Source organism: Symphalangus syndactylus, chromosome 24, assembly GCF_028878055.3.
Source record: "Symphalangus syndactylus isolate Jambi chromosome 24, NHGRI_mSymSyn1-v2.1_pri, whole genome shotgun sequence".
In the NCBI taxonomy this organism is placed as follows: domain Eukaryota; kingdom Metazoa; phylum Chordata; class Mammalia; order Primates; family Hylobatidae; genus Symphalangus; species Symphalangus syndactylus.
The window spans coordinates 15,977,962-15,990,157 of NC_072446.2; the positions used below are offsets into that span (position 1 = coordinate 15,977,962).

The 12,196-nt window shown below is 47.7% G+C and overlaps 1 protein-coding gene across 1 annotated transcript; it reads right to left on the reverse strand.

Annotated features, from left to right (window-relative positions):
- Positions 1 to 3,283: 3,283 nt before the first annotated feature.
- Positions 3,284 to 7,274, reverse strand: LOC129474884 (protein FAM209B). Its single transcript, XM_055266748.2, has 2 exons — positions 6,218 to 7,274; positions 3,284 to 3,637 (listed from the first exon to the last, which is right to left on the reverse strand). Exons 1-2 carry the CDS (start codon positions 6,464 to 6,466, stop codon positions 3,443 to 3,445), a joined length of 444 nt encoding a protein of 147 aa, XP_055122723.1. The 5' UTR covers positions 6,467 to 7,274; the 3' UTR covers positions 3,284 to 3,442.
- Between the last annotated feature and the right edge of the window lie 4,922 nt (positions 7,275 to 12,196).

Below are 12,196 nucleotides of genomic sequence, written 5' to 3' on the forward strand. Positions count from 1 at the left end.
TAATTTACATCCTTGGTGCACTTGCTCTAAGGAGTTTTGGCAATTTCCCCTTTCGGAGGATCCCCATCTTTAGTTGCTAGTGCCCTGGATGGAGCTATACACAAAAATACTGTTTATAGGCTGGGTGTGGTAGTTCATACCTGTAATCCCAGCACTTTGGGAGACTGAGCAGGAGGATCACTTGAGCTTGGGAGTTCAAGACCAGCCTGGGCAACAGACTCTACAAAAAAAATCTCAAAAATATTAGCCTGGCATGGTGGTGCATGCCTGTGGTCCCAGCAAGTAGGAAGGCTGAGGTGGGGCCGGGCACGGTGGCTCACGCCTGTAATCCCAGCACTTTAGGAGGCAGAGGCGGGCAGATCACCTGAGGTCAGGAGTTAGAGACCAGGCTGGGCAACATGGCGAAACCCCATCACTACTGAAAGTACAAAAATTAGACGGGTGTGGTGGCGGGTGCCTGTAATCCCAGCTACTTAGGAGGCTGAGGCAGGAGAATCGCTTGAACCCAGGAGGCAGAGGTTGCAGTGAGCCAAGATCGCACCATTGCACTCCAGCCTGGGCAACAAGAGTGAGACTCTGTCTCAAAAAAAAAAAAAAAAAAAAAGGAAAAGCTGAGGTGGGAGGATTGCTGGAGCCTGGGAGGTCGAGGCTGCAGTGAGCCACTGTCATTCATGCCACTGCACTCCAACCTGGGAGATCCTGTCTCAAAAAATAAAAATAAAAAAATTTTATAAAATTACGTTTTTGTCTTCCAGACAAATATGTTTGTGAAGATGAATATATCTACTAATGAATACATTTCCTGGTTTTTGTTTTATTTGTTTCGAGATGGAGTCTCGCTCTCTTGCCCAGGCTGGAGTGCAATGGTGTGATCTCGGCTTGCTGCAACCTCCACCTCCCGGGTTCAAGCGATTTTCCTGCCTCAGCCTCCCAAGTAGCTGGGATTACAGGCATCCACCACCATGCCTAACTAATTGTGTATTTTTAGTAGAGACGGGGTTTCCCCATGTTGGCTGAGCTAGTCTTGAACTCCTGACCTCAAGTGATCTGCCCACCTCAGCCTACCAAAGTGCTGGGATGTGAGCCACCGTGCCCAGCTTCTGCTTGTTAACATATGAGATTAGCATAAATTAGGGGTTGGCAAACTTGTCCTGTAAAGGGCCAGTTAGTAAATATTTGTGGGCCATATTGGTTTCTGTTGCAATAATTAAAGACTGCCATTGTAAGCACAAAAGCTAGAGCCATAGACAACGTGGAAATTTGGTGGCACAAAAGCAGCCATAGATAATATGTAAATTAATGAGTGTGGCTGTGTTCCAATAAAACTTCATGGGTGCTAAAATTTGGATTTTATGTAATTTTCATGTCATCAAATATATACATATATTTGTCGCTATATATATATACATATAGCACGACAGGGTCTATGTGGCTCACGCTGAACTCAGACTCCTGGGCTCAAGCAATCCTCCTGCCTCATCCTCCAGAGTAGCTGGTACTACAGGCGCAAACCACCACACCCTGCCTGATATTTTTAACCATGAAAAAATATAAAAATCATTATTAGTTCACAAGGCTGTACAAATATAGGCAGATGGCCGAATTTGGCCTGTGAGCTGTAGCTTGCTGACCGCAGATCTAAGTATCTACTGGTTAAATGAAGACAATCTAAAACCTGCCCCATCTTGAGATTACTGGTTAAAACCAATTCTTTTTCTTACCTGGATTTCTTCAGAGTGGGCTGTGAAAATAACTCATATAATCCGGTTTGCTTGAAAACACTCATAATCTGGAAGGCAAAAGGAGTAATCTTGGCTCCTTCCATTTCCCCCATATTGAAAGCTGACAGTTAAGACAAAAAGCAAAATGTTCAAGGACATTTTAGAACAGGTCCACCTCCTACACATGGAGAAAATCACCTGTGCAGGGAGGATCCTGAAAGCCTTGTGCAAATAATGGGAGTGGACAAATAAAGGAAGGTGGCAGAGATTCAGGACTTCTCTGTCAGGCACCAGAAGTTTGGACTGAACTGAAATAAAGGAATTTCCATGGTGTCCCACAGCTAACTGTTCGCTCCAGCCACGCACAGGTGTGTCTATGAAACCATCAGGTTGGCCATTAATTTAATTAATTTATTTATTTTTGAGACAGAGTCTTGCTCTGTCGCCAGGCTGGAGTGCAGTGGCACGATATTGGCTTACTGCAACCTCTGCCTCCTGGGTTCAAGCGATTCTCCTGCCTCAGTCTCCCAAACAGCTGAGACTACAGGCGCCCGCCACCATGCCCAGCTAATTTTTGTATTTTTAGTAAAGACGGGGTTTCACCACATTGGCCAGGATGGTCTCGAACTCTTGACCTCGTGATCTGCCTGTCTCAGCCTCCCAAAGTGCTGGGATTACAGGCTTGAGCCACCGCGCCCGGCCATAGGTCGGCCTTTTAAATGAGGGAAGATGGGCTCAGGGGTCAGTAGGAGACTTACGGCCCTACGTATGTGCAGAGTCAGCCACACTAACATGTAAAATATCCAAATTTTAAATAAGTATGATAAAGTACATATCAACTGATTGGGGAGCCCCTGGTTAGCACATCTGTATCCAAAACCCCAATGATATAGAAAGGATGAGTTGTTTTTCCCTTTTTTTTTCTAATTTAAAAATAATAGAGAAGGAATCTCACTATGTTGCCCAGGGTGGTTTCAAACTCCTGGACTCAAGCAATCCTCCCGCCTTGGCCTCCCAAAGTGCTAAGATTACAGCTGTGAGCCACCATGCCCGGCCTCTCCATTTTTCTTAATCCAACTATTGACAAATGTAACTGCCAGTGTGGTAGAAGGAAAAGTCAGTACATGGAACCTTTGAAATGGAATGAGTGAAAGGACTCTTGTGGTGACAGAATCAGATGACTCTAGAATACATCCCTCCTAATTGAATCATTTTACCATTTTAAAACTATCATTAACGCCGTCTTTTGTAATATATCAAAGATAAAAAGCAGTTCTGTGTCTTGCACAAATAGATACTATAGAGAGCGAGAGTTTGTATGGAAATGACGTCAGCATCTTATCCCAGATTTCCCGAATTCCATCGTCCACCTGCAGCCATTGCACGGAAGCACGAGCTCATCACGTACTATTGTGCAGCTTTCGGTGCTCTTCTCACCACCCACAGCTCTAGAGGACGTGAGAGAGGCAAAAACAAAACCATCACTGCTATGGCTACTGGTCTCACATTCACTTTTTCTTCTAGTGAAAAAAAGAAAAGAAGCAAGATCTCAAACGTGGAAGTTCTTTTCTTCAGAATAGTTTTATTAGTTTGCATACAGTTTGTCAACACTCAACTTATTTCTCTCCTACTTTGACATACAAATCCATTCAGCTAGAGCTGTCTTCTCCCCGTAAGTCATAGACCGTGACATGGTATGTATCTGCAGGCATCTCTGACCTTCAAAGCTTGAGATTACTGCCACTGCCTGTTGCCATGGCACCTTTAAGATTCCGAACTTTGGACACAAATTTCACAAGCTCCACCTCAAGTTCGTTTAAGGTATTGAATACACAGTCTTTGTAAAGAGAAGCATTTTGATTTTTCTTTAGTGGAGTGCGAAATGGGAAACCTCGAAGGCCAGGAGGACTCTGCTCCTGTCGAGAAAGATATTCAAGGTCAATAATATCATGGACTTTGCTGGTTTTGACACAGTTCCAAGAGAGTTGGGCTCATTTAAGAAAAGATGGTTCTAGCATTGCTCGAGTGCAGGCATTGGCAGACTATGGCCAAATTTGGCCCTCCACCTGTTTTTGTAAATAAAGTTTTATTGGCACATGGTCATGCTCACTCATTTCTATATTGTTTAAGGCTGCTTCATGTTACAACAGCAGACTTGAGTAGTTGCAAGGAAGACCGTACTGCCCACAAAGCTGTAAATATTCACTTTCTGGCACTTAACAGAAAAAGTTTGCCAGTCCTTCCTGTAATCAGTTTGGGCACAGGATCATGAAATGCTGGGCCTTTCTAGGGGAGAACATGCTTTCTTTCCCCTTCTCCTTCTACTTGAAAGAATTGTTTATGGTCACTTTGAGGCCCAGCTATTACTACTTTACACTTTCATCTCTTTTTTTTGTTTGTGTTTTTGAGACACAGTTTCACTCTGTCACCCATGCTGGTGTGATCTTGGCTCACTGCAACCTCCGCTTCCTGGGTTCAAGCAATTCTTTTTTTTTGTGAGACGGAGTCTTGCCCTGTCACTCAGGCTGGAGTGCAGTGGCATGAGCTCGGTTCACTGCAACCTCTGCCTCCCAGGTTCCAGCGATTCTCCTGCCTCAGCCTCCCAAGTAGTTGGGATTACAGGCACCCGCCATCATGCCCAGCTAATTTTTGTATTTTTGTAGAGACGAGGTTTTATCATGCTGGCCAGGCTGGTCTTGAACTCCTGACCTCAGGTGATCCACCCGCCGCAGCCTCCCAAAGTGCGGGGATTACAGGCGTGAGCCACCACCCCTGGCTGGGGTTCAAGCAACTCTTATGCCTCAGCCTCCCAAGTAGCTGGGACTACAGGTGCCCACCACCATACCAGCTAATTTTTTTTTTTTTTTTTTTGAGACAGAGTCTCACTTTGTTGCCCAGGCTGGAGTGCAGTGGCACGATGTCAGCTCACTGCAACCTCTGCCTCCCAGGTTCAAGTGATTCTCCTGCCTCAGTCTCCCGAGTAGCTGGGATTACAGGTGTGTGCCACCACACCTGACTAATTTCTGTTTTTTTTTTTGAGACGGAGTTTTGCTCTTGTTGCCCAGGCTGGAGGGCAATGGCGCAATTTCGGCTCACCGCAACCTCCACCTCCCGGGTCCAAGCGATTATCCTGCCTCAGCCTCCTGAGAAGCTGGGATTACAGGCATGCACCACCACACCTGACTAATTTTGTATTTTTAGTAGAGACGGGCTTTCTCCATGTTGGTCAGGCTGGTCTCAACCTCCTGACCTCAGGTGATCTGTCCGCCTCGGCCTCCCAAAGTGCTGGGATTACAGGCATGAGCCACTGCGCCCAGCCTTTTTTTTTGTTTTTTTGAGACGGAGTCTCACTCTGTCACCTGGGCTGGAGTGCAGTGGCTCCATCTCGGCTCACTGCCACCTCTGCCTCCAGGGTTCAAGTGATCCTCCTGCCTCAGCCTCCCGAGTAGCTGGGATTACAGGCGCCCACCACTATGCCCAGCTAAGTTTTGTATTTTTAGTAGAGACAGGGTTTCACCATGTTGCCCAGCTCGTCTCGAACTCCTGACCTCGTGATTCACCCGCCAAGGCCTCCCAAAGTGCTAGGATTACAGGCATGACCCACCGCGCCTGGCCTAATTTCTGTATTTTTAGTAAAGACGAGGTTTCACCATGTTGGCCAGGCTGGTCCTGACCTCAAGTGATCCACCCACCTCGGCCTCCCAAAGTTCTGGGATTACAGGCATGAGCCACTGTGCCTGGCCTACACCTTTATCTCCTTACAGAAGTCTCATATTTTGTTGGGATGATATCATTTCCACTTAGCTCAGGAATTTGCAGTAAGTCAAACACTAAGAAAAATGTAAAAAGCAAGGGGAACAGTGAATTTGGCCCTGTGAATAATTTTGACCTTCTAAAACACATCATAAGTTTTTTTTTTTTTTTTTTTTTTGAGACAGAGTCTCACTCAGACTCCCAGGCTGGAGTACAGTAGTGTGATCTCAGCTCACTACAACCTCTGCCTCCAGGGTTCAAGCCATTCTCCTGCCTCAGCCTCCCGAGTAGCTGGGATTACAGGCACATGCTGCCACGCCCGGCTAATTTTTGTATTTTTAGTAGAGACGGGGTTTCACCATGTTGGCCAGGCTGGTCTCAAACTCCCGACCTCAGGCAATCCACCTGCCCTCGCCTCCCGAAGTGATGGGATTACAGGCAAGAACCACCGCGCCCGGCTGAGTTCTTGAATCTATCCTACATTTGAAAAAATCCATCTAACCAGAAGAACTTTGAGCCAATAAGCTAGAGGTCACCTTCCACTGTTTGTCCCAATATCTGTGGATCTGGGGACTGTTGTCTTCACTAAGGATACATCATGAAGTGAATTTACCAACTTTGCCCAGGACCATGAGGTCGGTTCATTATACCCAACGGTGCCACCTAGACTCACTAGAACATCCGTTTCCCTGAGACTCCTGAGATTGAATCAATATGGTGTAAAAAAATGGAGCCATCCTTACCTTATTCTTCTCACTATCTCTTTGATACTTCAGTATCACAAACAGCACAACAACAAACAAAAGCCAGAGCCATTTGCTCCCCAGCCAGCCTTGGGCACACTCTGGTAGATTCTGCCGAATCCGAAAGTGCCCTCCACACGGCACCTTCCCCCGGGGTTCGCTAGTTTTCTCTCTCAGAGAAGAGAACATAGAGGCACAGCTGCAGGTGAGGCACAGAAGCAGGACCAGGGACCATTTCAGCGTCCACATGGTGAGCAGAGGTGGGGAAGGGAGTTCTCATGATGGGTTTGCTTGCCCTCGCACCTGGTGCCAGGCCCTTGGTGATGTCACAGAGGCCCTGAGCTGAGGCCACCCGGGCCATTGTGATGATTTCAGGACAGAGGTTACAGGTCACAGGGGTCGCCTGGGAGGAGGACTCAAAGGAAGATGGGGGCATTTCCAGCAGGCAGTAAGAGAGAGAGGATGGGCATGACGAGGTGCCAATTCCCGGCCAGGGGACTCTTTCCAACCCTGGGGCTTTTGCTGGGAGAGGCCACCATGTTTTTGTTTTTCATTTGTTTGATCCAGACATTGTGATGAGCAGAGGGAGATGCCATGTGCCCCGTGGAGCTGAGTTAAATGGGAGAGAAAGATATTAAACCACAGGCCACCTACAAACTCGGAGCCACCTATGTGTTTTGTTTGGCCTACATTGTTTCTAAAAATTATTTGTCAGTACTTAAATGTTGGGGGGGGGGCATGGGCATTTCACTTTAAAAGTCCAGGTTTCTGGCTTCCTTTGAAAATACGAGAGTGTGGCCGGGCGCGGTGGCTCACGCCTGTAATCCCAGCACTTTGGGAGGCTGAGGCGGGCAGATTACGAGGTCAAGAGATCGAGACCATCCTGTCCAATGTGGTGAAACCCCGTCTTTACTAAAAATACAAAAATTAGTTGGATGCGGTGGCACACGCCTGTGGTCTCAGCTACTTGGGAGGCTGAGGCAGGAGAATTGCTTGAACCCAGGAGGCAGAGGTTGCAATGAGCTGAGATGGTGCCACTGCACTCCAGCCTGGCAACAGAGCAAGACTCTGTCTCAAAAAAAAAAAAAAGAAAAAAAGAAAATATGAGAGTTCTGGAAGCACTGGACCCACACTGCCATAGAACCAGTCTTCTGCTAGAGCCAAGTGAAATCATCCATCCTGTGGCCATATTCCCTCCACAGTCCCCACCACTACCTGTTACCTCATACCATCATTGACAGCAGCAGCGTGTGCCTGCCTTGGGTTAAGAGTATACTTTGGAACCAGACCCAGTGGCTCACACTGGTAATCCCAGCACTTTGGGAGGCCAAGGTAGGCGGATCACCCGAGGTCAGAAGTTTGAGACCAGCCTGGCCAACATGGTGAAACCCCATCTCTACTAAAAATACACAAATTAGCTGGGTGTGGTGGCATGTGCCTGTAATCCCAGCTACTTGGGAGGCTGAGACAGGAGAATCAGTTGAACCTGGGAAGCAGAGGTTATAGTGAGCTTAGATGGCACCACTGCACTCCAGTCTGGGCAACAGAGCAGGGCTCGGTCTCAAAAAAAAAAAAAAAAAAAAGAAAAGAAAAAAAAGAGTATACATTGGGCCAGGCACAGTGGCTCACACCTGTAATCCCAGCACTTTGGGAGGCCGGGGAGGGCAGATCACCTGAGGTCAGGAGTTCCAGACCAACCCGGCCAACCCCATCTCTACTAAACCCCATCTCTTTAGTAGAGATGGCGAGACCCCATCTCTACTAAAAATACAAAAATTAGCCAGGTGTGGCAATGCATGCCTGTAATCTCAGCTACTTGGGAGGCTGAGGCAGGAAAATCATTTGAACCTGGGAGGCAGAGGTTGCAGTGAGCTGAGATCGAGACACTCTACTCCAGCCTGGGTGATAGAGTGAGACTGTGTCTCAGAAAAGAAAAAAAGAGTATAGTTTGATTAAAATTGTGATAAGAGGCCAGGCACGGTGGCTCATGCCTGTAATCCCAGCACTTTGGGAGGCTGAGGTGGGCGGATCACCTAAGGTCAAGAGTTTGAGACCAGCCAAGCCAACGTGGAGAAACCCCGTCTCTACTAAAAATACAAAAAAATTAGCTGGGCATGGTGGTGCATGCCTGTAATCCCAGCTACTCGGGAGGCTGAGGCAGGAGAATTGCTTGAACCTGGGAGGCAGAGGTTGCAGTGAGCTGAGATCGTGCCATTGCACTCCAGCCTGGGCAACAAGAGCGAAACTCCATCTCAAAAAAAAAAAAAAAAAACAAAAACAAAAAAAGAAAGAAAAGAAAAAACGATTTTGATAAGAACAGGAAGCTTTAGAGACTAGCACAAGGGGACTGCTCTAAACTAGGTTATGCAGGAAGAGTTTCCAGAAAAAGATGGTTGAGTAGAGCAGGGGAGATGATTAGGAGGTGGTGGGTAAAATGAGAAGGGGCTGAATCCCCCAAGTGAGAAGGAACAGCTGGCTTGACAACTGACGCCAAGGCTGGGAATAAACCTAGGACTCCACAGTATACCTGAACCCATGAGTTCTTTAAAATGACATGAAACAAGAAATCCTGGGTGCTGGAACGCACAGCTTGTACTTGTTCCCCTGGGTCATCTGTAGAGCTATCTTCCTGAGGAAGGCTCTGATTCGCAGATTTACTCCCGAGGAGCAGAACTTTATGCTGCATAAGAAATAATCAAGGGTCTGCTGGGCACCTTCACTGTGCCTTAAATTGTACTCAGCTCTGTGGAGCGACAAAGAAGTTCTACAAGCTATGGCCGGGGCAGTGGCTCATGCCTGTAATCCCAGCACTTTGGGAGGCCAATGTGGGCAGATCATCTGAGGTTAGGAGTTCGAGACCAGCCTGACCAACATGGTGAAACACTGTCTCTACTAAACATACAAAAAAAAATAAAAAAATTAGCTGAGTGTGGTGGTGCATGCCTGTAATCTTAGCTACTTGGGAGGCTGAGGCAGGAGAATTGCTCGAGCCCAGGAGTTGCGGCTGCAATGAGCTCAGATGATGCCATTGCACTATAACCTGGGCAACAGAGCAAGACTCTGTCTCTAAAAAAAATAAATTCTGCTGAGCAGTCTAGGGGAAAAAGAAAAGAACACATGTGGTATATACCATAGTTGCTCAATGAATCCTTCTGTAAAATGATGTCTGATCTGGCCCTTATCAACCCAGCAAACCCAACTTCCTCCATTCCCACCTGCCCTGCCAGCATCCTCTCTGCTCCTCCACATGACAAACTTGAGCAAACTCTTCCCTTTGTCCTGATGTTTGCCTGGACCACTTTTCCAGAATCCTTTTCCTGCCTACGACTTTGTCCTCCATTCCTGCTTCTTGCCAAAATGGCGTACAGTAGATACTCAGTATGTTGTTGAATGGATGGATGAATGGGTGGGAGGGTAGATGGATGGATGGGTTAGTGGGTGGGTGGATGGATGAATGGATGGATGGATGGGTGGATGGTTGGATGGATGGGTGCGTGGGTGGGTGGGTGGTTGAGTGGATTTTTGTTGTTGTTGCTGTTTTAAGACAGAGTCTTGCTGTGTCACCCAGGCTGGAGTGCAGGGGCACTATGTCAGCTCACTGCAACCTCCGCCTCTCAGGTTCAAGTGATTCTCACTCCTCGGCCTCCTGAGTACCTGGGACTACAGGTGCATGCCATCATGCCTGCCTAATTTTTGTATTTGTATTTGTTATTTATTTATTTATTCTTTTTTTGAGATGGAGTCTCACTCTGTTGCCCAGGCTGGAGTGCAATGGTGCGATCTTGGCTCACTGCAACTTCCACCTCCTGGGTTCAAGAGATTCTCCTGCCTCAGCCTCCTGAGTAGCTGGGATTATAGGCGCACGTCACCATACCCAACTAATTTTTGTATTTTTAGTAGAGATGAGGTTTCACCATGTTGGCCAGGCTGGTCTCAAACTCCTGACCTTAGGTGATTCGCCTGCCTCGGCCTCCCAAAATGCTGGGATTACAGGAGTGAGCCCCTGTGCCAGGACTGTATTTTTTTTTTTTTTTTTTTTGAGACGGAGTCTTGCTCTGTCCCCCAGGCTAGAGTGCAGTGGCGCAATCTCGGCTCACTGCAAGCTCCGCCTCCCGGGTTCACGCCATTCTCCTGCCTCAGCCTCTCCGAGTAGCTGGGACTACAGGCGCCCACCACCACGCCCGGCTAATTTTTTGTATTTTTAGTAGAGACGGGGTTTCACCGTGGTCTCGATCTCCTGACCTCGTGATCCGCCCACCTCGGCCTCCCAAAGTGCTGGGATTACAAGCGTGAGCCACCGCACCCGGCCAACCAGGACTGTATTTTTATTTTTAAATTATTATTATTATTTTTGAGATGGAGTCTCGCTCTGTCACCCACTGGAGTGCAATGGCGCAATCTGAGCTCACTGCAGCCTCTGCCTCCAGGGTTCAAGCAATTCTCCTGCCTCAGTCTCCCAAGTAGCTGGGATTACAGGCACCCACCACCATGCTTCACTAATTTTTGTATTTTTAGTAGAGACAGGGTTCCACCTTGTTGGCCAGGGTGGTCTTGAACTCCTGACCTCAGGTGATCTGCCTACCTTGGCCTCCCAAAGTGCTGGGATTACAGGTGTGAGCCACCACATCCAGCCCAAGAATAACTTTTTTCCTTTTTTTTGAAACAGGGTCTCACTCTGTCACTCAGGCTGTAGTGCAGTGGCACAATATTGGCTCACTGCAACCTCCACCTCCTGAGTTCAAGTGATTCTCCTGCCTCAGCCTCCCAAGTAGCTGGGATTGCAGGCGGGCACCACTGTGCCTGGCTAATTTTGTATTTTTAGTAGAGACAGAGTTTCACCTTGTTGGCCAGGTTGGTCTCAAACTCCTGACCTCAGGTGATTCGCCCACCTCGGCCTCCCAAAGTGCTGAGATTACAGGTGTGAGCCACCATGCCGGGCCTTCTTTTAGGTTTTAATGGCAGCTTCATTAAACAGGCATGATGCACAATCATGAAGAAATGTGATTGGGCCAAAAATTGATAAGATCTCATATTAACAGACTGATTGGGGAACCCATCAGGACCTGTCCAGATTCCTCTTGGTCTCTCTGTGCAGCTTTCCTTCCTCTAGGGTATGCAGCATGACCCTCTCGAATGAGGTCTTTGGGCTCCCAATCAGATTAGAGTCCTACCTTGGGCAGGGAAAGGAGGACAAAAGTCAGAGAGAGAGAGATTCTGTTTCCTAAGGACTAAAGCACCCCAACTTTTTTTTTTTGACACAAGGTCTGGCTCTGTCACCCAGGCTGGAATGCAGTGGTGCAATCATAGCTCACTGCAACCTCCACCTCCTGGGATCAAGGGATCCTCCCACCTCAACCTCCTGAGTAGCTGGGACTACAGGTGCATGCAACCATGCCCGGCTAATTTTTTTTTTTTTTTTTTTTTTTTTTTGTAGAGAGGGTTTTGCCATGTTTTGCAGAGTGGTCTTGAATCTCTGGGCTCAAGTGATCTGCCTTCCCCAATCTCCCATAGTGCTAAGATTACAAGTGAGAATCACTTTGCCCAGCCCCCAAACATTGTTTTTATTTTTATTTTGAAGACAGGGTCTCACGCCACCACCTAGGCTGTAGTACCATGGTGCAATCATGGCTCACTGCAGCCTCGACCTCCCAGACCCAAAAGATGCTCCTACCTTAGCCTCCCAAGTAGCTGGGACCACAGGTGCACACCACCGCACCTGGGTAACCATTCTATTTATTTTTTTGAGACACAGTCTAGCTCTGTTGCCCACGCTGGAGTGCAATGGTGCAATCTCAGCTCACTGCCACCTCCACCTCCTGGGTTCAAGTGATTCTCCTGCCTCAGCCTCCTGAGTAGCTGGGATTACAGGTGTCTTCCACCATGCCCAGCTAATTTTTGTATTTTTGATAGAGACGGGTCTTTCACCATGTTGGCCAGGCTGGCCTTGAACTCTTGACCTCAGGTGATCTGTCCACCTTG

Bases quoted from the DNA above. Each gene is read 5' to 3' on its own strand.
- LOC129474884 (XM_055266748.2), bottom strand. From the start codon at position 6,466: ATGTGGACGCTGAAATGGTCCCTGGTCCTGCTTCTGTGCCTCACCTGC. The intron at 3,638-6,217 runs GTAAGGATGGCT...CTTTCTCGACAG, and splicing joins GAGATAGTGAGAAGAATAAG to GAGCAGAGTCCTCCTGGCCT.